The sequence below is a fragment of the Hylaeus volcanicus genome, chromosome 2 (genome assembly GCF_026283585.1).
Source record: "Hylaeus volcanicus isolate JK05 chromosome 2, UHH_iyHylVolc1.0_haploid, whole genome shotgun sequence".
Classification (NCBI taxonomy): Eukaryota; Metazoa; Arthropoda; class Insecta; order Hymenoptera; family Colletidae; genus Hylaeus; species Hylaeus volcanicus.
This window is the reverse complement of record NC_071977.1, coordinates 6,533,727-6,561,363: the sequence shown is the minus strand read 5'-3', so window position 1 is coordinate 6,561,363 and position 27,637 is coordinate 6,533,727. Positions and strand designations below refer to the sequence as shown.

At 39.4% G+C, this 27,637-nt stretch overlaps 3 protein-coding genes across 5 annotated transcripts; 2 read left to right on the top strand and 1 right to left on the bottom strand.

The window, feature by feature from the left end:
• Positions 1–2,805: 2,805 nt before the first annotated feature.
• LOC128872422 (elongation of very long chain fatty acids protein AAEL008004-like) lies at positions 2,806–13,430 on the bottom strand. Its single transcript, XM_054115083.1, has 4 exons — positions 13,272–13,430; positions 5,882–6,133; positions 5,393–5,636; positions 2,806–4,645 (listed from the first exon to the last, which is right to left on the bottom strand). The coding sequence occupies exons 2-4, from the start codon at positions 6,131–6,133 to the stop codon at positions 4,137–4,139; spliced, it is 1,005 nt and encodes a 334-aa protein (XP_053971058.1). The 5' UTR covers positions 13,272–13,430; the 3' UTR covers positions 2,806–4,136.
• A 191-nt stretch (positions 13,431–13,621) lies between these two features.
• On the top strand, positions 13,622–25,963 carry LOC128872426 (probable U2 small nuclear ribonucleoprotein A'). 3 transcript variants are annotated; one of them, XM_054115092.1, is made up of 7 exons: positions 13,622–13,900; positions 15,837–16,069; positions 21,757–24,637; positions 24,731–24,771; positions 24,995–25,203; positions 25,285–25,571; positions 25,637–25,963. In XM_054115092.1, the coding sequence occupies exons 3-7, from the start codon at positions 24,556–24,558 to the stop codon at positions 25,675–25,677; spliced, it is 660 nt and encodes a 219-aa protein (XP_053971067.1). In that variant the 5' UTR covers positions 13,622–13,900; positions 15,837–16,069; positions 21,757–24,555; the 3' UTR covers positions 25,678–25,963. The 3 variants fall into 3 exon arrangements, with proteins under 3 accessions (XP_053971067.1, XP_053971066.1, XP_053971065.1); XM_054115091.1 differs by having other exon boundaries at positions 13,622–13,841; positions 24,995–25,571; positions 25,637–25,949; XM_054115090.1 differs by having other exon boundaries at positions 24,995–25,571; positions 25,637–25,949.
• Positions 25,964–26,156: 193 nt separating this feature from the next.
• On the top strand, positions 26,157–27,630 carry LOC128872427 (NADH dehydrogenase [ubiquinone] 1 beta subcomplex subunit 7). The gene is made up of 3 exons (XM_054115093.1): positions 26,157–26,416; positions 27,163–27,331; positions 27,424–27,630. The coding sequence occupies exons 1-3, from the start codon at positions 26,308–26,310 to the stop codon at positions 27,524–27,526; spliced, it is 381 nt and encodes a 126-aa protein (XP_053971068.1). The 5' UTR covers positions 26,157–26,307; the 3' UTR covers positions 27,527–27,630.
• Positions 27,631–27,637: the final 7 nt, after the last annotated feature.

Below are 27,637 nucleotides of genomic sequence, written 5' to 3'. Positions count from 1 at the left end.
TTTTAATACAGGACTAACCAAAGTTTTTCTTACTCTTTGCGGTCTATACAATCCTTCTGTAAAGAGCAGGGTCAGGTTTACCACTCGTTTCCTAGAACTTAATTCCCAAAGCAGGTCCCATTTTGGAGAAACTCGATTCCCCCGGGCACTTTCAAAGTGAAGCCCCAACAAATATGTTTAAAAAAATGCTCGGTTAACGTCGGTGTTGGAGTTATCGATTCTTTTCGAATCATGTAGCTCGTCGCGAAGCGTTAAACGTATAGTTTAACGTTGCGCGAGCCAAAGCGATTCGCTAATAACGTCCAATTCCTTCTGACCCTTGATTACGAATTCACGTTTCGCGCAGGCCGTGCGCAGCCTGTATCGTAACCACTGGGCAAAATGCATGATCTATCTGTCGTAATACATTAGCATGTACAGCGCATGCATTAGCGAGCCATATGCAGTTTATCCGAAGCCTCCTTTATGTCGCGTGGCCCCAAGACTTTCACCGACTGCCACTTTCACCGATGAAAATTAGTACGGCTTTGCTTGCTCGTTCTCGAGACCGGCGGGGCTAGATCGTCTCTATTATGGCAATGGAACGTCGCGCGTGCCGCTCCTAATGCTTTTCAAACGAATAAAATTGTCGTTGATTAGCCAAATACCTCGGACAATGACGAGCCAAAACCCATCGGGGCTCTGGTTTCGATCACTGACAGATCAACGCTCATAATTTTCATATCACTTAATGTAATTACATGTAAATTGGCAGACGTACTGTTCGAAGTATGTACTTTTAATGCATCTCAGGAAGTTTATATTAAACACTCGGAATGACCAGAAGACATTCCTAAAGTATTGAAATTGTCTCGACTCAAGGAGTCCTTGGCAAGGAAGCAAACTTATGACATATATTTTTCGTATTGAAGGGCAAATAATACGTTTGGATAGTACGTAACATAAATTACTAATAAGAAAGACCCCCGCTTACGCCATTCGATCCCACTACTTAAGGTCTGTGGCTTATGTCATTGACGTCATACTTGGGTTCTCATGTTGATCTGTCACCGACGCGACGATCTGCTTCTGCTTCAAACCAGGGACCTCCACTTCAATTTCACTTGTTGCTGCGTGACTATGCCTTCCACTTGTCAAGACGATGCTACGGATGACTTGCTTCACTAAATGCACATACTTGGATTGTTATGACAGAGTTATTATTGCTCTGTCGAGTAACACTTAGGGACGGTACGATTGAACAGCACAGTATTGAATTGAATTTTACATTAAATTATTTGAATGACACGTACTTTAAAATATTATAAAATATAGTTTGAATATAGATTAGTTTCGGAGAATTTTAGTAACGCCCTAAGATAGTTGAAACTTTAAATATACTGTTAATGTGTGTTCAGGTTACGATTAGCTCCCACACTGACATTTTTAAGTAGAATGAGAAGCAGAATTACAGTCAGGAAAGGAATGTTATAGAAAGAAGATAGTGAAAGGTCATTTTTCCATTTTATATAACTAATTCTTTAGATCCACATTTAAATATTTGCGCGTTTTCTGATAATCGATTGATCTGCCGCGTAGCGGTGAATATCTGAACTATTGTTCGAAGTCCGTGTAGCGCCTCTATCGGGAAAACGCTCAAGTTTGTCGAGAAATAGTTCCTTTTGTCACCGCTAGATGGCGTTGAAGGCCTACTTTTTTACCGACTTTGTCGGTAAATCATTTTTTTTTAATGTATAAACAGAATTTTACATTACGATATGCATTACGAGCATCAAATTGATTCGCAGTTTCTTTGTGGAGTAGAACTGAGTAAAAATTAATTTTTTTAGCAAAGAAAGAAACCTATTTTCTTGAGCTGCTAGTGACGCCATCAGTGTGGGAAGCGCTCAAGTTTGTTGAGAAATAGTTCTTATTCCTCCCCGATAGATGTCGCCAAGGTCACATTGCAGAAGAAAACGTTCTAAAAACGTTTTCCCAGTTATATTTCAATTCATAGTGCTCGTAGTGTATTTAAAAGATCATTTTTAACCGTAATATGACATATTATTTGTAAATACTGTAATATAAGTAATAGCATTTATGTGACGACATCTATCGGGGAGAATTAAGAACTATTTCTCAACAAACTTGAGCGTTTTTCTCACCGATGGCGCCAACAGCAGCGCAAAAAAATAGGTTTCTTTCTTTGCTAAAAAAATTAATTTTTACTCAGTTCTACTCCACAAAGAAACTGCGAGTCAATTTGATGCTCGTAATGCGTATCGTAATGTAAAATTCTGTTTATACATTAAAAAAAAATGATTTACCGACAAAGTCGGTAAAAAAGTAGGCCTTCAACGCCATCTAGCGGTGACAAAAGGAACTATTTCTCGACAAACTTGAGCGTTTTCCCGATAGAGGCGCTACACGGACTTCGAACAATAGTTCAGATATTCACCGCTACGCGGCAGATCAATCGATTATCAGAAAACGCGCGAATATTTGAATGTAGGTCTAAAGAATTAGTTATATAAAATGGAAAAATGACCTTTGACTATCTTCTTTCTATAACATTCCTTTCCTGACTGTAATTCTGCTTCTCACTCTACTTAAAAATGTCAGTGTGGGAGCTAATCGTAACCCGAACACACATTAACAGCATATTTAAAGTTTCAGCTATCTTAGAGCGTTACTAAAATTCTCCGAAACTGATCTATTTTCAAACTATATTTTATTGTACCTTACACTCTAATAGAATGATGGTCAAATAATCCTTCGCAAAAAGAAGGCTTATTGCTATAAGGACTTTTATTTTAGGAAAGTAGGTGATGGTTGAAAACAACCCATTGACAAATTTGTTTATTAAAAACGGTACAATTTAATCGTCATAAAATAAATACATCATTTGTCGGCAACGAGTTGTCCATATTATACAAAATTATTTATTCTACACATCGAAAGTGTTGCCTTCATCGCACTATGTCTATATTTACTTAGGGCAACAAGTTCAGCGCGGAATTTTTTTTAAATCCTCAAACGCTAACGGTAAGAATTTGTTGTATGCGTAGTTATTAAAAAACTGACGTCGTAAAACTAACACTATCCACGGAAACTACCCACAGGAAACACTGCCACGTTATAAAAATTAACAAAGTATCCTAATTGGCTAGGCCTCGAAGTTTCATCGATTGCTTACGCGTTGGAAAAGGAATACTATCTCCAATAAATTAATCTAAAAAAGCGATTTTAACGATCCGTTTGCCTACGATTCGTCACACGATCATAATATCTGGTGAATGCTCACAGAACAAACAACATTTATTCAGTTTTATGATTTGAATGGGGACAACCGCGATCGCGTAGCGAGCTCACGACTTGGAGGAGATCGTCGAGCGATTTGAGCAATGGAAACGTCGCCACCTGGCAGCGACAAGATTCGTGAGAGCTCGCTACACGCTCACGATTACGACGTTTATGAAAGACTATCTCTAATAGACAAGTCCGTGAGTTTCATACCAAAAGAGCTTAAGAACATAGTCCAGATATAGGTGAAACTCTCCTTTAGATAAAAAATTTGTACAACGAGAAATGAAATCTGACGCGTGTACTCAGATTATGTTCCACGTTAAGCGTCATCAATTTTCATTTGTTATTCCAAGAGAGTTTTACCCATTTCTAATCGAGGCTTCTTTAGATGAGATCCTCTGATGTCAGAGAAACACAAGTTTTTGAAAAAGAAACCTTCGGTTCACTCCGAGACGCGACGAGAGACTCACCTGGAAGAGCGTAAACTTAACTCCGTTTACAGGAGTATCGATGCAATCGTCCCGGCAACGTTTCTTCGGTCCTATCTTACTCTACATCTTACATTCATTTGTACATGCGCTACATGTACTACACTGGAACATACAAGCAAACACGTACACAAACACGCACAGAAAGCGTGAAAATAGTAAATTCATGCGCGCGTATCCCGCGCGCAGGATGAGCCAGTCGGCTGATCCGAATTGCCATTTTCGGAGAAGAGAAACCCTTTCAACGGCCCTGACTCGTCGTGGGCGTGAAGAACCCAGGCAACGGAAATCGTGGATCCTCGATCAGCAATCAAAACCCAGAACTCCGTCTGGCCTGTTTGCCTGTGGTCGGGAGCAGGGTGTTCACGGTTTCAACGTGGGCAGCTCCTCGAAGCCACTGTTGTCGATGAACACGCGATTCCTCAGCCCACTGTCCGATATATACCCCGTCGCCATCTTGTATTGGTTGGCGTAGATCGCGCCGTTCTCCTTCGACTCGCTCTGCGTCGCTTCGTTCTCGTTCTTCCTGCTCTCGTTGGATCGCCTCTCCTCTTCCAGCTTCTTTTCCTTCGCCAGGGAATTCTTCCTCTTCTTATACGTTTCCCTGTAGAAGTCGCGGAACAGGAAGTAGAACATGACGGCGTGCAACCCGATCCACCAGACGAACGCCTTCGGGTAGTTGCAGTCGATGAAGAGGAGCTGGAACGCGTGGATCATCACCAGAACGAACTGGATCATCTGCAGGGACGTCAGGTACTTCTTCCACCACAGGTAGGGTTGGATCTTCGGACCCAGGGCGGCCAGCAGGTAGTAGGAGTACATCACGATGTGCACGAACGTGTTCAAGAACCCAAAGAACGTGCTGTGACCACCTGTCATTTTAAATTGTTCAAGGTTGAGGTAATGGCTTCAATAAAGAATAATCGTTGTTATTCTCCTGCGATATTAACGTTTCATCCGGCACTAGTGCCACGTGCGTTTGTCGTATGTTATGAAACTACAGTTGATCGAAAGAGAGAGTGCGTAACAGGAATCAGGAACCAATCCGTTTAGCGACCTTCGGTGCTTCGACGTTTTATAAATTCCAGTTGTACTATTATGAATACATTGGCATACATACACGAGCACAAGTGTTGGTTAGATATGCAGGATAGATAGAACGAAGAAAATCGAAGGAATTTTCTACGGAGTATCAAACTCCAAACGTTATTTATTTATTCTATTTAACCCTTTGCACTCGTAAGGCCACCTGCTCTGCCCAGACGCTCGAAGACGTTATACTCCTACGGTCAGTGTCACTGCCCACAATTTATCATTAAGTTAAATGTAAAATTCTAAAAAAAAAGTCGTATAATGTAACAAACTGCAAAGAGTTTTTCATAGCCATCCCATAACTCAGAAATCTAAGAAAAATGATCTTGCAGTTGGCTACCTGAATATAGCCAAACTGCTTGGAGTGCAAAGGGTTAAATAACCCTGAATGTCTACAGACGTGGGAAACATTGCGTTTAATATACCAGATCGTCTCAGAATCCCACCACAGAGTGCATTACGCGCGATTAAAAGCAATAACCGAGGAAACGACGAGATCTTCGAGAGAAAGGAGGCGAGTCGCTTACCAGGAGTGAACTTGACGCCGAACCAGACGGACATTGGCATGCATCCGTGATGAATCACGTGGAGAGTCGTGATTTGATCGTTCTTCTTCCTCAAGACAAAGAAGATCGTGTCCATGAACTCTGTGAACTTGGAGAAGTAGTACCACCAGCAGCCGTTCGCCACTCGTAACGCCAGCGGGTTGTTCGAGTAGTCCACAGGTTGGCAACGGAACGAATAATGACCTCCCCATCCGGACACCAAGGACTGCGATGGACAAAGAGAACAAGGAGTCCACGTGAGACCCTCTGGCTTGTTTATTGCGTGCCTTTCAACGTCGACTTAAACGAGACTCGACGAGCAAATTTATTGGTTACGCGCTCCGCTGTAATCTTTCATAATCGCCGTAAAACGTCCACGGGGTCACAACTGCGATGTTTTTCATAATCTACACTTCGAAACTCGATACGTCGACCGATTGGGCTAACAGTTTCAGCAGAGGAGGCACTCACCTCGTGGAACAGCCACGTGGAGAATATCACTTGGAAGAGGTTGTAGAATATCATGACTTTCCTGAGATCGAACGGCTTGCGGTTCTCCATCAGCTTAGGGCCTAGGACTTTGACGAAGTAGACGTAAGACAGACAGATAGCTAGGGTGGGTAACGGGCTGCTCATCATGGCCCAACCGTTTACCCTTGGGTCGCTTTTGTTGTCCATCAGGTCTCGGTAGCTGTCGTACAGGCTTTGCACAACCGTCGCCATCTGAAATTATCAAAGGATGCACTGTTACTTAATTCGTCGAGCATCCTAAAGGCACATTTAGGTGGCATAACCTTTCATACTAAAAGTTCCTGTGCTATATTTCGTAATTTATTATTTAACGATCATGCTTATAAATAGATGTTGTGAAGTAAACGATCTCGTACGATTGTCCTCGATTACTCATTAATTATATCTGCACGGTTTTTATTAACTTCATCATCGGTTACCCAAGCTCGACCGTACACGAGAGCATCGGTTGAAAGGTTAAATCAGGATTGGTTATGGCTTTACGGGTCACTTAAAAACGTTAATGCCTTTTACGAATCGTACGTAAAAGGAGGCTAAACGCGCTGACGCGAATGTTATGAAACGCGGACTTGGATTCGAAGACGAGATCGACTCCATGCGGAGCCAGACGGATGCGCCTGTGTAATTCGAAGAACAAACGATCCGATTGTACTTGAAATTTTAGAACAAAGAGAAATAAAGGTTCCCCAGCCTTGGAATGATTACCGATACAAATTGCTTGGAAGACGGTAGCGTGTCATTTACATCACAGTTTCGTTGACTTTAGAGATTTGAACGGGTATTTTTATTCATTCGCTTCTCCTTTCATTCGAGTATAACGTTCCAGTGTTCGTCGCCTGTTTTCAATTGAAAATCCGCGCGATCTTTGGGACAAGTGGCTGTAAACTAAGCGCGTAAAGTTCAAAAGGCATCTGTTCTTTTCCTGTACGACATGAAAAGAAATTTAATCGCGCGAGTTTCAATCCGTTTCGATAAAAAAAAATATGATATGTAAAACATCGGTACAACAGTACCGACAAGATTAGAGTTAATAGAGCAAATAAATACGTGTTAACGTTTCGTTCAACCTTAGTAGTACATTTTCAATTACATATAATTCCTAGATAGGTTGCCGACCTTCGGTCTAGATTGCCGTTAGGAATACGTATTTCCTTTCAACCACTGCGATTAGAGCAAATTTGTTTGTAATTAAAACGCCTGCATAAATTATTCAACGGTAAACCGCAAGAACAGATATCTGGTCGTGTTTTTCACCACTTATTCATAGACGTAACCATGTTTCGAAATAATCTCCATAATGGACGTAAGTGTTGTCAGTCAGTAACATTTTTTCACCATAATTGATTGGTTTTTTTTTAACTGTTTCCGTTATATTCGCGATTCCACACCAATTGTCTAGTTAAACATCGCAAAAAATGTACTACCATTTCCGTTCGTGGTCCTCTATTCTCTTTTATCACTAACTAACTCGAAAACCAGATGATTAAGGTCGCGTCTCGATCTCTGAACAAAAATAAATCGTAAAAGACGATTTTCGGCTCGGCAAGTCAATGCGATGCAGGTACTCGGGGAACCGGTTGATCGACTGTTTGCCAATTCGATAGTTAAGGTAAGAGCACCAGTAATAGACGGCTTCAAGGCTATTTTCGCAGAAAAGCTACATTTCCACTGTTTTTTATCGAATCGCTGTACCAAAACAATAGGCTAGGTAGTGATTTATCTTTTATTGACTTGATAATGGTAAGTATACGTACAAAACTGTGCGCTACCGATGCAATTATCTTACACATTTTATGGCCAGTATTCGGCTTAGGCTAGTACGAGAATCCACGAGTGGACGCTTTTTCAGCCGGTCTTGCAAAATTTAGGAAATCATAAACGAACGACGGGTTCCCCGAAAAGCTGTACAAAAACGATTTCATCGTCGATTTTGCAACTCGATCTGCAACCAGTGCCAGGCGACTAGGGCTGAAAGGGAGATAGAAAGGAAGATGACTGGGCCTATCGAACACTCCACCGACCGACGCGTAGCGATGGGAATGATACCGAAGCGATACTATTAATTTTAGTCAGCGTAGCAAAAACAGTCAGCTGTCAGAGTCAAATGATTTGAAATTTTAGATATTAATCAATGTCTGTCTATGGATGCGTATCTCTGAAATTGTTTTTCGTTTATAATTGTATCCCTATCACCTTGGTCGAATCGAATCAGCCCCATCACTGCAGACAAGTAACCCGTTCTCGTCGCATAAACATGCAGCCCCTACCCGTCCAATCCTAAGCCATTGAATCTCGTAACCCGGTTTGTGACTCCGCGAGTTGCCATCGCGTACAATACGAATGCCTGGCTCGCCCCACGGATCAATGCTTCGACATATCTTTTTCGTAGTCCGATCCGAGAATTGTATTGTAATCTACGTTGTATCAATCCTGATGCTTGTAACAAAGCCATCTTCTAAATTGTCTTATTTTCCAGTTCGTTAGCGTTCGCAATTCTTTGCAATTTAAAGAGCAAGCACGCTACACGAAAACTCTTAACTAGCATCACGTGAGCTCGTACAACGCAGTGAAACATCCGGTGTTACGTTTTCACCCGACGATGTAAACTCTGTAATAGACTCCAGCCTATCAACGAGTCACGTTCCCTTTGATAGCCTTATGGTGCATTTGCGTCAGTCTTCTACATTCCTCGGTTGTCTTCGCGAAACCAGTTGCTCCGACAATGGCGAACTCCGTCAACCTTACTAGGCTATTTATTAAAGCGAACTCAGCAGTGGCGTCGATTTCTTATCAACTTCCACGCGTGCTATCCGAAGCGTGCCCGCACGAGCTATATCTTCGACACTGACGTAAGCAGAAATTAAATGCCTATAAACGCTGCACATTCCTATCTTACTTTTATTCGCTTCTGTGTATCGGTACAATTGAATAACGTAACTGCACTTTTTTTTAAGTAGAGGAGTTACATTGCATCAGATTCATGTGTACCAATGCGACAATAGCGGAGCGTTAACATCGAAGTAATTAGAGTAACTTCGAGGTCCTGTTCTCGGTACGCCTTGCTTCTTTCGATACAATCAATAAATAGATCAAAGAGACTACTCGTCGATGGAACAAGTCTATTGCATAAGTATGCACCGAACGTAGACATCGTTTTTTGTTTCCTAATCGTTTATTGATCCTAAAAATCACGATTAAGTTTAACGAGTCCAGCTGCTCGTCCTCCCATAACTCGTCAACAGCGACCGGAATAACAATTTTTCAATCGCATCGTCGATTGTGACTTAACGTCCAATGGAACGTGTTTATTCTATGTTTCACAAGCGCCCCGGCGTGGCTCAAATTTGCGATTTGATTTCGCAAATCCGCTCGCCCATTCCAGAACTACGTCGTCGCTGACCGGAATAGAAATTTATCGGTAGCTTCGGAATTTCTCAATTAATATCGGTCCGAACCGTGCTGCGTTCATTCTTTGTTTCGCAATCCTTCGGCGCAACCCCGTATCACATGACTCAAGATCATTAGGAGCGAAACATGCTTGTGTACTGTTCACCTCGACACTGTTTTTCTCGCTAATCTGTCCATGTCCAATGAAAATTAATGGTCCACGCGAGTCCCGATGCGATGCGGTCATCGAATGACCGCGCTGTGGTCCAGAATGTCACCCTATTTGTACGCGAAAATAAAAATTCCAGAAGGAAGTGCATTCAATGCAATGTGCGTTCAATATATACGTGCTCCTTTCCTGAATAATTCTGTCTAATGTAAATCGATAAAACGTTCGACAAATTTGAGGTCAAGCGAACTATAGTAAATAATAACGATGTAAAAATTAAACGACTGGGCGCGAAGAAGGAACACGAGCCGATTGGACGATGTAAAGCGCGCAGGAAAAAACAGACAGCCGGAAAGAAATCGTTAAAGAAAGTGATCTCAAAGGTGCGTCGATGAGACCAAAGATCAACAGGGAAACTTTTCGGAGAAACATTCCACTGATCTTCGCAATTTTCTTTGTTTCTCTACTCGGAAATTATATAATTTATTCGAACACTTTTTACTTTATGTCGGTTTAAAAAATTAGCAAACAATAAACGCTACGGATATCTAAAATATGACTTCCCATCCAGTGAAAGCACGTTCGCGAGATTTATAAAATGATCATGTTCGCGGTGGCCACGGGACTAAATAATGAAGTTCTATCGCAGGAGGGAACCCTTTCAATCCATTTGGAATCCTTCTTGTTCCTTGCAATTACTGTCAAGGAAGGAAACTGTTTGTCGCAAGGAAACGATTCCTATATTATCCTAAGTCCGACATTTTTATTATCCCATCTCCCCGAAGCGCGTGATGCGCGCATTCGAATCACCGCAAAAGGGACAATAGCCAGAGGCGCGAGCGCGAAACAGGCAACTTAAAAGGATTTGCAATGTAAAGCTGTGGGACATGTAGCGTCGCGTGATGCAATTGGAACCGCTGCTCTCTCGTCGGCCGATTCCCTTCTTAAGCGTCATTTGCTGTCCGGTCAGGCGCATCCTTCTGATATGTTTATCTACTAATGAAAGTATACCGTGCTTTTATTACGAGTCTCGCGAGCGTAATGCGATTATCGCTTTGCTGCTCGCGAAACTCGGGAACTGGCTTCCGATTAGAGCAGAGTTTGTTCCATGATCGCTATGTTTTTATGGTTCATCAAGCGTAAAGTTGATCGAGAACAAATTAGAACGTAGGGAATTTTTGAGAAACAAATTAACGAAACATCAATTTTATTGATATTCCAAACGGATTTTAATTTCATTCCTTTGGAAACGTATCCTTCGTCGAGATTTTACGTTAAATTTTCTTCCACGTTTTTATTTTCATGCACGCAGTTTTTTCCAAGTGTAACAGTCGAGTCATTCGGTATCTGAAATTATGTAATTGACACAATTACCAATGTTTATGTTCCGATCGACTTTTGTTTGAAGGCCGCGAATACCGAAAGCCACTCACTGATCCCACGATCGGTACCTCGCGTAGACAAACTTGTACCTTGATCGTGCGTTCGACTAGGCGTCGATCATGGATCTTCCTGTTTTTTTTTTTTTTTGTCGAGAAGCACGTCGCAATTGCGACTCACATTTGAGAAGGACAATTGCATTAATCAACATATATGCTCGTTTCTGATGAGAAAATTACGGAGGCTCGTGACTGCGATTACAAATGGGAGAACTGCATTTCTGGCGATGGCCAAGTTCGGGTGGACCACTGCCGCGAGAAGCGCGACCGTGAACTGCTTTCTTGCGAAGGAAAGTAAAACACATGTTTCGGGAACCGTGCCAGAGAGAAAACGAAGGTTTGGTTGGTCTGGACCTTAACGCTTTAAATACGTAGGTCCGAAGTGCAACGTAAAATGATCGAGCATTATATGCAAGAATTCTTTGGAAGTAATCTCAGCCTGCTTTCATAATCGCGAACGAAAAAGTACTGTAAACAATTGAAACGAAACTGATTAGCGAGTAACAAATTATCGAAAGTCACGTCGCAGGAGGATTTGTTGAAAAATTTGGAGTGGCTCGGTTGATTTCAGCAGTCGAAAGCAAAACGCGCGTAAATGACAAACGCGATAAGTCACGACAATCGCGAATTGCGAACTATTATATCGAGGGAATTTTCATCCTACAGTTTTCACTCGAGAGACAGGTGATGACAATAATTATAGCTATTAACGATCACGCGAGAAGGCTTTGCCTTGATTATGACAACAATCACCGGCACTTTTAGCGGTAATTATAATTTTGCGCAACGCGCGCGAGCTGTAATTATCGTTGTTTGCGTTAAATATTGTCTTACGGACCGTGAGCTCTTCGTGCGATGAACCTTGTTTCTTCCTGGCTTTAGGAAACTGTTTTGGACATAATTGCAATACTTTTCTTATTTGAGTTTTCGAGCTAAATTGAAGTTGGATGCGTGTAGTCTCTAGTGATATTTAAACAACTTTTATTGTGGCGATGGTAAACCCTTCAAACCATAGATGCGTGATCGATTCTCGCTACCGCAGTTGAAATTATATAGCCAAACTTTTCCATTATTTAATATCCTTTGTTCGTCGAATAGAAAAAGAAGTGAACGAGCGCTAATATTATCAAGCTAATTCTTTTCCTCGAGAGTCACGCGTTGCGTTTAAATTTGGTTAGCTAAATTCAGAAATTTCTTATGCACGGTTTACGTTTGCTCAGAAGAAAAAAAACATTTCGAGAAAAATGAAAAGTGCAATTTTCAAAAGCGCAGAAGGCAAGTCCTATTTACGTTACATTTAATTTTTACCTTCATAGATTTAGACAACTTAATCACATTAGTCATATAGTTAATTAATCCCAATCAGTTTTTTCCGAGCTGTTATTGTACACTAACAAGAAACAAGTGTATAATGTCTGTACTGGGAACACCGATTAGAAAACGCATTGTTTCAGCCTAGACAATTAATTCTCGGAAATATGTGCAACAAAGGAAACAAACGTTATTCCTTTTTTCTGAATTAAGAGACTTTCGTCGCGAGTGTATATCGAAGAACAATCAAAATTGAATGACAATGGGCAGTTAGCGTATCTTTACGTCGGTCGTAATTATTTTTAATCGACAGAAAATTATTTATTTCTGGTTATTCTTCTCTGTTTCAAGCAAAAATATTATTCCATTTATTTTTTATTTCATCGTAAATTTAGTATGGTTCTGGACAAGTCTATTCATTCCCAAGGGTTTCATTATTCTTTATTTTATTTCGTATATCGACCGCACGTATGCTAATGAGAAAGAGAACAAAGCATATAATACAAGGAAGGGTGATTCAACATCGAATAAGGCTTCATCCCTCTTGAATACAATAGAATTGTTCGAGGTTGGATATCGTAAATGTGGCTACCTATCGAAGTAACCATAGTAGAAAGATTATGGGTTCAGCGCCATCAATTACTTCGCTTTCAACCTTGGACTAAAATCGTTCTCCCTCTGCCAAGTACCACGCGCGCGGATCTTCAAATTAATTTTATTTTTAAATCAGTTGCAAAGTAGCCCTAATACGCATACAAAAAAGTATATCTCAGGATGTTTCCGATTGTCTCGAGTTATTTTGATAAACAAAGTGCAACTTATACTACAGTAAAACATAAAATAAATAAAATACTAACCCTCTAAAGTAGATGTTCAAATTCAAAAGTGTATTTTATCCAACGGTTCCATTGTGAAAACATAGTTAAAAAAAAACAAAACAAATGAAAAGAAAAAAAAATCTAAATATTGATCACTGCACAATGAAAAGGATTCGAAGGATTGGTGCACGAAAACGTCTACTCACCGTGAATTCGAAGGGCACTCCGAAGTATTCTTTTCAAACTTGTTCCCTTCGAAATTGTAATCAATCCGGTTGCAGCAAGACGCGCGATCACCACTACGACGAGATCGGTCCGAGTATCCAACGCCGAGCAGAGCACCTTCGTGCTTGACCACCTTCGAGGAAACTGAAGGCCCAAGCATGAAAACCGTGTTTTATATCGGCATAAGCTCGTGACACCTGTACCTGCACGTTACCCGCCCGGCGTCGTGGGGCCCAACAACCGTACCCCACCTAAGCTACGTTGGAACCAATTGTTCTCGATCGTCCAAGGGTCGTTAGCAGACGTTGTTCGGGAAGCTTCGTCGCAGCGTTCGATCGGTGATCGCCATCGCACAGGAATTCGTTGTCCACTCGTCAAAGAGGACCAAACGTGACACAATCTTTCGTTCCGTGCGACCGGGAATTTCAGTCGAGTTTACGCGCTAACACCTGTTCTTAGTCGATCTCTTCGGAAACCCTTTGAAACCCCCGACGTTAACGCACTCGTGCCGAAAGCCAGTAGCCAAGTGATGGATATCTATAACGTGCAGTGTACGTGAACACCGTATTTGGACTAGCATGCTTCCTTATCAGAAAAGATTCTCGATACGGTAAGATTAATCGGTAAGCTGCGGACTACCGGGCTCGGGAAGAAGCGAAACGGGAGGGTTTTTTCTTGCCGTTAGGATTTGTACAAATTTCAAAATTAATTTAATCGACGGAAAGCAAACTCGGAGTTACCGAAATGTAAATTCCAATTGAATATTTATCTAAATTTCTGATTATAGTTTACGAAGTCGTAACCGAAAGTCTCTAAGTTCACTCATTAATATTCATATTTATAATTTTCATCATTAAACATTAAACAAAGCCTCAGAGACGTCAAAAGCAACTTAGTATTTGAATAGAATTGGTTGCGCAATAACCAGTCGATTCAGTTGTTCGTTCTGCAAACTTTTGTTGTTTTCTATCCCTTCAATTCATTGTTTACGTTTTTAGTCAACTCTCGTTGTGTTTAGAACAATCTTTTGTGGTCTTCGCTAGGGATCTCTAGGCGTGATTGTCTTCTTGAAAACGAGTTGTACTCGCTCCTCTCGTTCCAGCCAAGTATATTCGATGGAAGGGATTCAGTGAACGGAACCACGGTTGATGGTAGAGAATTGATCGTCCCAGTGACAAATTACAATGTTTGGTAAAATGTATGCAACCGAATAAGTAGCTCCCTGTAACGAATGAAGAAACACATACAGCACCCTTCATAAATATTCGCACGACAACGTAACGTAGCTTTTCTTCAAGTGTACGAGTACGAATTATAAACCCTCTCGAATCGTATATTCAATGTTTATTCAGACTTTTATTCGATACACCTGTGCCCTCATGCATTATTATGGGCAGCGAAACGTGCTAATCGTTTAATTGAAAACAACAATTGTAAGTCATTTTTACTTTGACAAACTACTTGTTTGGCAGCATGCATCGTATTACAATAACCGGTACACGATCGTGAGAAATATGGACACTAAACTTCATCAGAGTTGCGTCACGCTTGGTACTTATCGGCGACAGAAGACGTAATATGTGCATCCTCTTTTTTTTCTATAATGTAGCTTAGGTCAAATATTAATTTGTTTCAGGTAAAAATTGTACTGTTTTTCTTTTTGTACTCCACTAAATCGATTATACAAAAAATTGTACTGGCTGTTTTTCCATATTTTACAAACATGTCGGATATTAAAAGATGGTTAAGACGAAACGAGTAAACAAGTGCATACGTATATTCAAATGGAGGTGGGCTAGATTTGCATTATTTCGTGTCAAGTGTACGTTTGTCTTGCGTATAAATTAGTAACAGGCGGTTGAAGGTTAAGTCTTTCGTAAAAAATTAATTAATGCCACGATTTAATTATCATATAGCATCGTTATAACATTCCTCGCAATATTTCGTGCTTCTTGTAAGATACATAGATCTGAATGGTTTCATAAACGTCGATCAACCGGCGACCATACTAGCGCCGAACTGCGCTTCTCATTCAATAATAAGTCGATGCAAGTGTTCGTCCAGCAATGTTTTCATCGTTACGAATTTTGGAATTCGTCGTTCGTGACATAGAATTCAATGGGTACCGAGACTAGGTAAATGGTCATCGCGACGCATAAACGGTGAATTATTCATACACCACTCGATGTATCGAGTAGCAACAACATCGATCGGTTTATGCTAACGAGCGTCACTTGTATAATGAACGTTAACCGTCGATTAGGATTCAGCAATGCATAACGTGAACGTAAGGTTTCGGTACCACGGAGGAATTTTTCGCTCGATTTGATTTCAATTCCACGATTGTCCTAACGCATCCACGGAAAATTCTAGAAATAAGCGACCGTTCAATTTTTTGTTCCGCGATCGATCTATACAAATCGTACGATGTTGTGACGTACTTGTAACTGAATTCAAATCCATCATTTCCTGAGCTCTTGACAAACAGCTCATAAACAAAATTCATTAAGAAAGATTAGAAAGTAATTAAGAAAGTCTTTTTACAGGAAGAAGGAACGATGACACAGAGTAATCTGGATGCTGCTCCAGAGTTTCAGGGGGAAGCTGTGATCGCACGTTCCGATGTTGCAGCTTCGCAAAGAATTCAAAGACGTATCAACAAAACGATGAGGCATCGATTGCTTTGGTCGAATCAAGTATTTCAAGGGCACTGCTTAAACCCGGATATTTCATTTCACGGGCTGTGAATATCTCAAGGATCTCAGAAACTCGTATCACGGTAAGAGGAACGATAAGTTGATTTACAGGTTGCTCGCATTTCCCGATATTCGACGCCTATGGAATTTAGATAATTTCGATGAGGACTATTACGTAAATTCGATAACCTGTGAATGAACGCGTACGTGCCTTTCGAACAGTAGCTAAACATTCGGCGTTGGTGCACGAATCCTCCGGTAATTATTGTCCCGGATAACGACATCGTAAAATGTCACGTCTTAGTTTGAGGTTGCAAATTTTCTTGTCGAATCGAGTCACGTGTCAACGTGTGGATCACTTTTTACGTCAATTAGAGCACTTTTGAACTTGACGTCAGAGAGTTCGGTGAAATCGAAATATATTAAAATCAACGTTTCGGTGTTCTCCTCATGTTCCATGTATATTACATGGTGAAAGTTGCGTAATTCTCTATTAATAGTCATACGAGAGGTCACCTACTTAGAAAAGTCAATTGGCTATGTACTCGATTCAATACATTTTATGGAAAAAATCAAAATCCAGTTTGATAGGCCTTTGTTCGTATTCATTGCCCTCGAGACTGTTGTTTCCGGTTTTACATTTGCTAAATTAATGTGAACATGTGTAGGGGTTATTGACTTCTCGTCGTAAGGTTTGCGAATTTTGTCAGTTTATATATTGAGTTCTTGATTTTCTTAAATCAAAGTGCCGAGTAATACCTGCTCGACACAATATGTCGAAAAGAATTGTGACGCAGTCTATTGATATTTTCGTTTTAATTTTTGAACGGAATATTTCAGCGGCGTTAACAGTTCTTCACATTTTGTATTCATTCATACGATTACGGCGGCGCTTTGCATTACAATAGTGACGTAAAGAGAATCAGCATTCGCCAAGGAAAAAATTAGGATTCAATTCGAATTTGGTTTCCAAAATTACAGATATTTTTTTAACGTAACTCTTGCGTACAATGCTTAAATTAACGATGCATTCATTTAACATTCGTGTCGACTATGCACTACATGACAATACGATACATACATTTTCTGCAACTCGTTTAACGCGTAAATAACGCCATGGTTACATAGGAAACGTGTATATACGGGATTTATAGACTTCTACGCGGCACACGTTATCATCACCAATTTAAGCGATTAATCGGAGACCAGAAGCTTCGACGGGATAACTCAAAGACGGAAGTTTCCAAGGTCTCGAAACTCGTCTAATAACATAGGCGTATCTTCCTGTCTTCTCCCTCCGCGTTTGCCGAGTCACTGCCATCTTTTATGCCCGAGAGCAGGGACCTTGTGGACGATGATTGCGTTTTGTTGTACGTTCAATGACCTCTCACGGTGATGGTAACATTGGCGTACGCCCGTCCTCGCGTGGATGCTGCCACGCAAAGATCAAAGGATCGCTTGTGCTCGACCACAAGTCCTTTCAGTGTTTTCTCTACACGTTTTCCACGTTTGCCCATTTTTACGTTGTCTTGGGGGGGCGAGACTTTCCGTGCCCCAATAAGGGGTGTCATTTAACAATTTTTTCTAACGACATGAGATATCTAATGCCAGTGTTCCACGTGGAAAATACGAACGACCTTGTACCACGTTACTGGAATTCCTCAGTTGCGTGGTAGGATGAATCTCTTGGGCCCTAAAGGTTACAATGAAATGGGATTGGAGTTTTTAGAGATCAGAGAAATGTCACTGTTCTTTCGTATAAGGATTTCCAGTAATATTTATTTAGCAAGTTTTTATGCAATCGAGCGTGGACTGACCAAGACGCTCTCCTAGTAGATGATGCTGTCAAGAGTCAGACATCTGGTAGACAGATAATCGCGTACATATTCTCGTTCGAGACCTTATTAACGAATGATTTATTCCGAATGCTTGTTCATCGTCTGCGTTACATTAATCTGATTCATTCATACGAGATACGGAAGGTCAGAGAACATAAAACAAGAAAGTGTCTGTTTGCGGGGGCTACACGGTTTCGCATAAACAAAGAGTGTTTGTCGTACGTTGAGCCGTGTGTACATTTCACGAATTCTTTTCGCTGATTTAATGTTTCGCGGATTATCATGTCTGAGGATATTAACGTTAAATTGAGCGCGGAAATATCCCGTGTAAAAATGTTCCGCAAGGTGGACTGCGTCCAGCCTTGAGTATTTTCCGCAGTTGCGGTCAGCACGACGGCCTCTCGTCCTGGCGAAGCAACGTTCTCAAGATTATAGGGGAGAGTACTGTACCTCCGGATGATATCTAATTTCGCTCATTTTCTGAAATGGATATTCCACATACAATTCGCCCGTAACGTCCATGAATAATGTATTATCCTTCTCCTCGTAACATACACACGGATCAAATTGAAACAAATCACTGGCTCTGAGAAATTTGTTCTTGGAAAAGAAGCTTCGTTGGAAGGTCCAACAGTGCGATGCGAGAAAAAGACTCTTAGTTCTTCGAATTGTTTAGGTTCGCCTGATACGATTCAACGCTGGAACCAATTTTTTTTGTAATATCGAGACAGAAGTGTGACAACGCCGATTACTCTTTGTTTACTTACGGTGATATTAAGGCGACCTGCTTTCGATGGGTCATTCTGTATTGCGTAGAATTTATCACGAGACTGTAACAGCTCGCACGCGAAAATATTCATTCCATTACTAGTCACTGTGCACAGCCGCTGAAAATTAGTATTCGACGGACGCGCAAGCCACCCGCATACATGCGACTCCAAGCCGAGCGCCATTAGGTCTTCATATAATTTACCATCGTGCATTGTGTGCGATTCGACCACCGACATTGGGTGGTCGTTCATCGAATGAGACTTTTCTGGGTGTACCTCGTGAACTTTAACTCCAATATATTTCAGAACAGGGACTGTCTCGATAACGCTACACTAAAATTAGAGGCGCTGGTAATGTACCATTCATTATAATTCACGTAGGTGTTGGATTCTGTAGCGTTAATAAACCATAAATGATGTTTTTCTGAATTGTAAAATCCTAATCGGTTGTTTACGTGAAGAGCGAATAAACATTACCGATGATTACGCGAAACGTAATTATACTGCATTGTTTATGCAGAGATGCATAAATGCATATTGTTAGTTTTTAAAATGTCCGATACACTCGCTACGTTGCTTAGCCATTAGAGACGCTTATCGATATTTCTGGAACCTGAATTAATTATAACAGATCGATTACTTACGGTCAATTCTACAAATGCCTTTTCTAGATTGATCGATGATGGACGTCAATCGACAGATCTTTATGTTTCGCATGTTTTTTAAAGATATTTTTCTTACATTCCACAACGCTACGTGCCACTCGTTTAACATATTCGCGACAAACACTTTGCACATGATGACATTTCAAACGCCCAATATTTGCCAATATTTTTCATCTACAATCAGTAAAATGGAAATTAAAACCAATACGTAAAAGAACAGTGAAGCCTCCTTGTGGTCGTCACAAGGAGTTTTTACGTTTTCCTTACCCTGTTCGCTTTAATCGTTACGTTATCGAACAAAACGTGTGCGATGTTATAACGAGACAAATGAGACTACACGAAGACAGAAGCATCGCGGGGTTGCAGAACGTGGAAGAGGAATGTGCGGTTCCTGGAGAACGGCTTTTTGCGCTCACAGCGAAAACGGACCAGAAAGGGAGACTTTTATGGAGGTATATTTTCATACGGCGGTTGTGGTCGACCTTGGCCGTGCCATTCTGCAATGTGCTAATTGAGCGCGGAGTTGTGATCCTCGCTGGTGATAGTGGCATTTGTTTCCCTGGACTCTAGACCTTGTTCCTTCTTCTAAAAGTCTCGATGATCTATCCCAATAGCGATACAAATGCTACGTTACACTTTCAGTGGTCGCCTTTGAAAGAATACTCTTGGAAAACGCCACACGAAACTTTTTCAATTTTTTTGTTAGATAAGAACACCGAATAACAGGAACCCTGGATGTCGAGGCCATACAAACTTGTAAACTTGCCATTCAGCTCAAAGCCGGTTATTTGCTTCAACATTCGAATGACGCTCGACTATGACGCTAGAACCTTCATTGTTTTCATGAAATAGCATTCAAATTGTCAGAGAGCATTCATTCATCCGTATTTGCTGATGATAAGTATGTATAAAAAAATCGAAATTAGAAATCTTCTTAAGATTTCGTTAGGCCCCATGTATTTTTTAGTCCCGTTGTTTGAAATGGTTCGATAGAGATCTACATCGATTACGTTACAATCGCAACAACATCGTATATTGGCTCAGGTCGTTCCATTATCGAACCTTGAACCGTTCGCTTCATTAACAATTTTTGTAAATCACTGTGTGCTTGCATGACATTTCAGTTTCGTCGCGCCCAAGGACGTTCTCGCATAATCGTACAGTTAGAGTTCTACTTTGTACCTTTACAGTGTAAAGTTTACACGCTTACGAGTCATCTCACGAATAGGGGGAAGAGGAACGAAGGGAAGCAATTTTAGCCTTTATTTGTTTCCGATTTAATCAATCTTCAAATTGATACTGACACTGTCACAACTTATCCTTGTGTTGCTTTTGACCCTAGTCCTCCTACACGGTATCCCTTAGCTTATCCTTCAATAAAACATCACCGTTGACTTCGCCCCTGTTTGGAAATCTCTGTTCGCCGTTCCCTTCGCTTCTACGTCGGTGCACGGCCACCGATGTCGAGCAGAGCGCGTACATCCACGCAAGGTTGGTAAAAACTGGATCATCCAGTTCCATTTATCGTTGAGGAAGTTCTCTACATTGCTGGTCGAGAAGATAAATGTTGTGGTGGAACTTGGAAGGAATGTTCCTTGGTAGGAACTCGTTTGTATTTTTATTTCTGATAAATGCTTAGAAAAAATACGTCTTGAGGCTCGTAATGCATAAAATGTACACTGTACGTTCTTAAATGTAACCCATACTATCGGAGGGTGCAAGAAAAAATCGATGTTTTGACCCGATAAAGTGGAAACCCACTCTTTCAGGAGCAGCGAATTAAAATTATTACTCGGTAAAATTATTAGTCAGTAACTCTCGATGACAGTTTTATGACGTCTCGCTATCTTGTCTTTGGAATCTTGCGTTCCGTCGACTTTGGACCCATCTTCAGGAAGTGTTTGCGCCGTTCCGCACGAAGCTGAATCTTAGGTCCGTATTAACGAATCGAGGCGAAACGTGTGATAAAATGTGAATCTGGCGTAATCGGTGAGTCGAAGAATCGTCACGCTTACGATGTTACGCAAATCGCATTCCACAGTTTGGGAGGCGGAATTGTAAAGCCGGATTATCGAGGTCGTTAGAATGGAAACTCCGCGGATAGGAATGACTATTTTATTATAGGCAATAGCTTCGTTAATCTAATCTGGTACGATCTTTGGTAAACCGTTTCCGGTTCAGCAAAAGACCAAGACTTTTGAAAGTATAATAGCAAACGCCGATTTTATTTCTAAGACTTCCTGGATAACAATCGACAACTGTTAACTCCTTGGTCCCCCCACCTAGAGTAATTCGTCCCTTTATCGGGATATCTTCAGAAGTACCTATTCTTAAAATAATTGAAATGCAAATATGTAACTTACCGCATGTTCATATTTGTTTGATTATGTCAGCAATCCTCTTGTGTGTAGTTTATGATGAAGTTCAAGATTACGAGAGACATTTAATCCTCGGAATTTCTTCTTGATTATAAAACATAAATTACACACCGTTTCAGCTCGACGGTGCCCTCTTCAGGTTTAGGAAAAGAGGTCGAAAATGATTCAGTTGCACGGTATGCAAATTGCACATTGCACCAGCGCAAACGAAGGTCATCCCGAACCTTCCAATTAACAGATGCGGCGCAGTTGCGATCAGATACCATAAGTGATCGAGCGACATCATCACCTATATACATATATGTATACGTATACATTTGGTAGTAATTACATACGCGCGGAAAATCGCTTAAATATATTTAAGTAAAAGTGGCCCAAGGACGTACGTTTGACAGATCTTGCGTACAACTAACCCAATTGTAGTGAAAGAGGATCTGGCACGAGTAAAACATGGCAAGTACGTTCAGTGAGCTCGGATAAAGATTACAGAACCCGACGAAATGCCAGAAATGTAAAATTCGGCAGCAAACAAGGTGTGATAAATTGTCTCGGGGTGAAGATATTATTCTATTATAAATATATGACATCAGGACATAATAAGTTGGAGACTCACGACTCGAAACTGGATATTTTGTGTCTCGATTATGTCTATTAGCAATTAACCTTTTCGTTGATGAATTACTTAGTCGCATCTATACCCTCTTAGCTGAATTAATTTCACATTTTACTGTGTAATAGTTATAAAATCGTTTTTAATTCATTAAAAAAAAAAAAGAAAAAAAGACATACTTTGTCGTTTGTAGCACAAAAACACATAAATTTTATATACTTCCTTTCCCCTCTATATAAACGTGATTTTTTTCATAGTCTCTGCAGCATTACTCGTATTTACATTAATCCTAATCTATTTGACTTTCAATTCAATGACGTCAAAGTATGGAAAATGCCTTTCGAGGAGAGAACAACAGTCATTAAAAATGCTCGCTTATTACGCATCTATCACGAAAGATATCCTGCTACAATTCCATTGTTATCCATGCGTATAAATTTTGTAAATATAAATCGAATTCAAAGTTTACATACTGCTGATCAGATAATTGCCATGTCGTTAATATACGGCTTGTTAAACCAAACTCAATGAAACAAAAAGCGACGTTTACGATTATCCCTTCTCCTTGATATAGTTGATAAGAATCAGCAAATCAACATTATGAAACCAGTGTAAGTTAATCTCAAGTCCAATACTTTTTGTGAGTACTTCTTGAGCAAAAAAAAAACGGGCCGTAATTATAAATACGACATGGTCTCTGTATGTGTCTTTCCGCGTTCTTGAAATCGATTGCGAATGTGACGTGCGTTCTATGCATTAATTTATTCTGCGATTTTACAGATTACTGAGAAAGCATATGTAATGCGTATGGGATTCCAACTTGGAAGTCCCAAGTCTGTGGGTTATTCTTGTTAGTTACGGAATCACGGACCGTTGATGCATTCTACCATCACTGAATAATAATTTAAACATAAATTCAATATTTTCAATTTTGAAGCATACCAAGTTTGAAGGTGGAAACTTGACATGTCCTTTCTTCGTACTTGATGCAGTTGACCGTATTTTAGAACCATCGACCACGAAACACTATCTATATCTGTATGCATATTTAAAAACTAAAGTCTGATAAATGAACATGATGTCACACATGTCCAAGAAACGTGGCTGCCGGTGTAAATAAAAATTGACTTGTTTATTTATAAACGAGTGACATTGACGTCTGTTCGTGAACATTGTTCAAACAAATGCAACCGAGTCTGCCTTGTAATCATCGAAATTTAAAATCGATTCATTTTCATTTAAATTGCAGCTTGTTTTTAGGAATACACGGCGATTCTACATTCCTTTCAGGGAACGCAAGCGCAAGTCAAATGCGTCACGTCCCATCGATTAAAGATGAATATCAGAAGAAGCTCCACATTGAGATTTTTATAATCTCTAAACATTCTCGTACCCCGCAGCGTTTTCGTTTCGTGTTTTCGTAGTTTCGTAACTGACGTAAAACGTTTACATCTGTCGATCCGTCGAACGTTCCTGAAAGTGCTCGTAGCTTTTTAACTACGACTGGCGGACATTGTCCAGCAAGATCGTACCGTTACTTTCGATCTCAAGGCATTGAAGTCTCCAGATTTGAAAGACTTCCTTCAATACTTTACTGCGTTTTAGAATCTTACTAAACATTTTATGGAAATTTAATAAATTCTATTTAACAAACGGTTTGAATGAATCCATAACAAAGAGAAATCCATAATATTAGTATCAACGAGACTGTTATTCGTTTTTTATGGCACTGTTGAATAATGTTAAATTTTAAACGACGTTTGCCGCCGTCATTATCCATGCAGAACCGTATACGGGGAAATTGAAGGTTTCCTTGTATTTTCACCGATTATCGAACACAAGTAGACTTATTATACCTCGTAACCGGAGGATTTATATTTGCTCTTAGCTCGTAGAAATAGTTACTGGTTGTTGCAAGAGGAAACGTTAACGATCATTGCGTACTCGACTTTATTACACGTTCGTCGAAGTCTTTCACTTCTTTTTTCAATAATTCATGGTATCGTTGATGATTTTCAGCTAAAATTCAGTCAACGTTTTGCTCTCGATAAACTCCTATTTCATCGTTTTTTCTTTTTGTTTTAAATCAGGCAAAATTTTTTTTTAGAAATTCAGATTTATTATACTGTTCCCGCGAAATGTATATCAAACTGTTTGAATGTTCCGTTTGCTATACTAGGGAGATTTCATAGTATCCATTCTTGCCAACTGTGAGATCTTAACTCTCGCGACGAACTTCAACGATCTGTTGTTGTTATCAAGATAACCTTCATTTCATAGTGGTTACAAATAACAACATTATTAAGAAATGGTGAAATTAACGCCAGATTTAATACAACAATCTATGCAGTATATAAATCCTGTAAAGGATCGTGAATTGGATCTGAGAGGTGTGTAGGCGAAACGCATTGAGCAAGTATAACCTCAAAGCTGTCGTTAATTTTCTAATTCTTTAATGTTCTTTTAATTCTTCTGTATTACAGGATACAAAATACCTACGATCGAAAACTTGGGCGCAACTCTGGTTAGTATACATATCAATAAATTCTTGTTCTTTGATTTTGTGATGTTGTTTACATACTTGTTGGTTATGCGCGATCTTTATTTAGGTTCGTGACACTTTACGAAGTCACGGACTTTCAAGATATGAATTCTTGTGTGATGGAATTGTTTCTTTAACATTGTCGTGTAGTTAAGTTTGAAATGCATTAATAAACTTTGCAGCTCCAAATAAAAATTATTTTCAGGATCAGTTTGACACTATAGATTTCTCAGACAATGATATTAGGAAGTTGGATGGGTTTCCTTTATTAAAACGAATCAAGACGCTCTTTTTCAACAATAATCGTATTGTTAGAATTGGGGAAGGATTGGAGCATTGCATACCAAACTTAGAAACCCTTATGCTAACTGGAAATATGATTCAAGAACTTGGTGACTTGGAACCACTGACCCAGTTAAAGAATTTGACTAATCTTTGTCTACTACAAAATCCAGTCTCTGCAAAACCTCAGTACAGGCAATATGTCGTATATAGGTTTCCACAACTTAGGCTTCTAGATTTTAGGAAAATTAAAATGAAGGAGCGCGAAGCTGCAATTGCTTACTTTAGAAGTAAGAAAGGAAAAGAAATGGTTCGTGAGATAGCTAAAAAGGCAAAAACACAAGCTACTGGTGCATTTACGGATAAACCTTTAACCACACTAGAGGAACGCAACAAAATTAGGGAGGCTATTACGAATGCTTCTTCCCTTGAAGAAGTACAACGTCTTAGTAAATTGCTTCAAGCTGGACATATGCCTAATGAGGAAAGGCTACAAACTGGTACGTGATAGTTTTCATAATATATAGGACATTGATTCTTAATTATATTATCTGACATGTTTTAGGAAACAATATACCTGAAGCAATGGAAGAAGAGGATGATTAAATTTTTCAGATATAATAAAACAAGAATGATCTCTTTTATTGCTGTAAGTATTTGATTGATACTCTTCGCAGAAGCAAGAACAGTTTGTTAAGCTAATAAGAAATGTGCTACACAACTTGAATGTTTGTTAAGAAATAATTTAAATTTTCAAGAATAAAATTATTGATATAACCTAATTGCCCTGAAGCGATTTTATAAATGAATATCAGGCTACCAATCACCTTTCAAATTCTTTACAATTTTTAATATATGTATATGTTTATTTCAGCGATATTTGAATAAATCGTTTCTTCTAAACTTCGTACATATATCCCTTTTCCCATGTAAAATTAAACATTCAAACTTACCTATTCAAAGTAGTCGAACTTGTCAAATTTTTCAATCTTGTAAAAAGTGCAAGTAAAAATAATCTCTTATTCCTTATTCGAAATTTTTAATCAAATAAAAACGATGCCTGTCTCAATTCTGTTCCGCAAATGTCAAATCGTGTTTAGTATTTTCATATGTAAATAGCTATAATAGGTTACGTAAGTAAGTGTCGCTAGATGTCAGCATCTCGCGGAGTGAACTACCTTACGTCTTCAGCTAGGTAGATATTTCTATCATAATTTGGTAACACATCTAACAAAAATGGGTAACGTGTTAAAAACTTTTGGAAATTGGAGTGATTTCCCGGACAGCTTCAAACCTCCGTCATTCGATCCGCAATTGGGATTTCCTAATGGTCGTAAAGAAAGGGGCAAGTATTTTGTTCCATTCTAACCTTAAAATTCAAATTAATTGCTGATATTTTATATTCGATGTTTCATAATTGTACAAACAACATATTCAATCAGCTGGTAACAAACGATTCGGTCGTTATCGGTTTTCTTTTATCGTCCCAAAGTTTGTTTGCATTGTTATTATTGCTTTCATGTATGAGTGTTCTACCAGTGACATAACTATGTGTGCAAAAACTACAATATTTGAACGAACATTTGAAGACTTATATTAAATGAAGATCTCACGTTGTTATTCCTCTCGTTATGGATTGTATACAAGACTTTTTAAATATTTTGTGAACAGTTTTTTAAGTGCCACTTTTGATGGTGAACATATGCATATGTTTTAAGTATCCAGAATTTTCTAAGTTTTCTTTATTTTTTTTCTTGATTAAATTTTCAAAATTTATGATTACTTTTATAATTTGTTGATAATCCTCTTTATATTACATGAAGGTTGCTGTCAAGAGGAATTCAATCATTTCAATTAATTAAAATGAGTTAAGTGATCCTCCATTTGAAAATACTCACACGATCTTAAGAACATTATGGTCTTTCATACATTTTTTGTCCCATTGATTCAAATATTTCTTTGTATTATTTGTAATATTTATGATATTTAAGAAAACTTAGTTTATATAATATAGTAATATAATAATTGTATGCAAAAACTTTGTTTCTTGGGGTTTTTTATATCGGTTAATAATATTATTTTACCTTATAGTAATGATAGCAACAGAGCAAGAAATGATAGCAGGCAAAGTTCCAAAAAGATTCAGAGATTATTGTGCTCACAAGTACTTAGAATATACAGCCTGCGAAAGAAGACATTGGCCTATACATCCTCGTTGTAGACAAGAACAACACGCCTACATTCGTTGTCAAGCTGAAGAGTAAGCTTTTAATATCAAATATGCATTTACTTGTAGCAGAAATATCAATCTTTTCTCTGAAATTTTGTCACTGTAACGTCTCCTTGTTTCAGCTATTATTTGCGAATGAAAGAATACGAACGAGAACGCCGACTTCTAAGGAGAGAAAAGAGGAAAATGGAGAAACAAAACCAGACTGCGGCGGCAGCGTCTTAGATCGCAAATCGATTAACTGTTGCTGTTCAGTTTTAGGCATTCATATTCATAGTGATTTTTCCATCACTGTAAATAAATAATATTAATAAAAGAAATAAATTATACTTGGGA

Bases quoted from the DNA above. Each gene is read 5' to 3' on its own strand.
- LOC128872426 (XM_054115091.1), top strand. From the start codon at position 24,556: ATGGTGAAATTAACGCCAGATTTAATACAACAATCTATGCAGTATATA. The intron at 24,772-24,994 runs GTTAGTATACAT...AATTATTTTCAG, and splicing joins AAAACTTGGGCGCAACTCTG to GATCAGTTTGACACTATAGA. The intron at 25,572-25,636 runs GTACGTGATAGT...GACATGTTTTAG, and splicing joins TGAGGAAAGGCTACAAACTG to GAAACAATATACCTGAAGCA.
- LOC128872422 (XM_054115083.1), bottom strand. From the start codon at position 6,133: ATGGCGACGGTTGTGCAAAGCCTGTACGACAGCTACCGAGACCTGATG. The intron at 5,637-5,881 runs GTGAGTGCCTCC...TGTCCATCGCAG, and splicing joins CCACGTGGCTGTTCCACGAG to TCCTTGGTGTCCGGATGGGG. The intron at 4,646-5,392 runs GTAAGCGACTCG...TTAAAATGACAG, and splicing joins CGGCGTCAAGTTCACTCCTG to GTGGTCACAGCACGTTCTTT.
- LOC128872427 (XM_054115093.1), top strand. From the start codon at position 26,308: ATGGGTAACGTGTTAAAAACTTTTGGAAATTGGAGTGATTTCCCGGAC. The intron at 26,417-27,162 runs GCAAGTATTTTG...TTTACCTTATAG, and splicing joins TAATGGTCGTAAAGAAAGGG to TAATGATAGCAACAGAGCAA. The intron at 27,332-27,423 runs GTAAGCTTTTAA...TCCTTGTTTCAG, and splicing joins ATTCGTTGTCAAGCTGAAGA to CTATTATTTGCGAATGAAAG.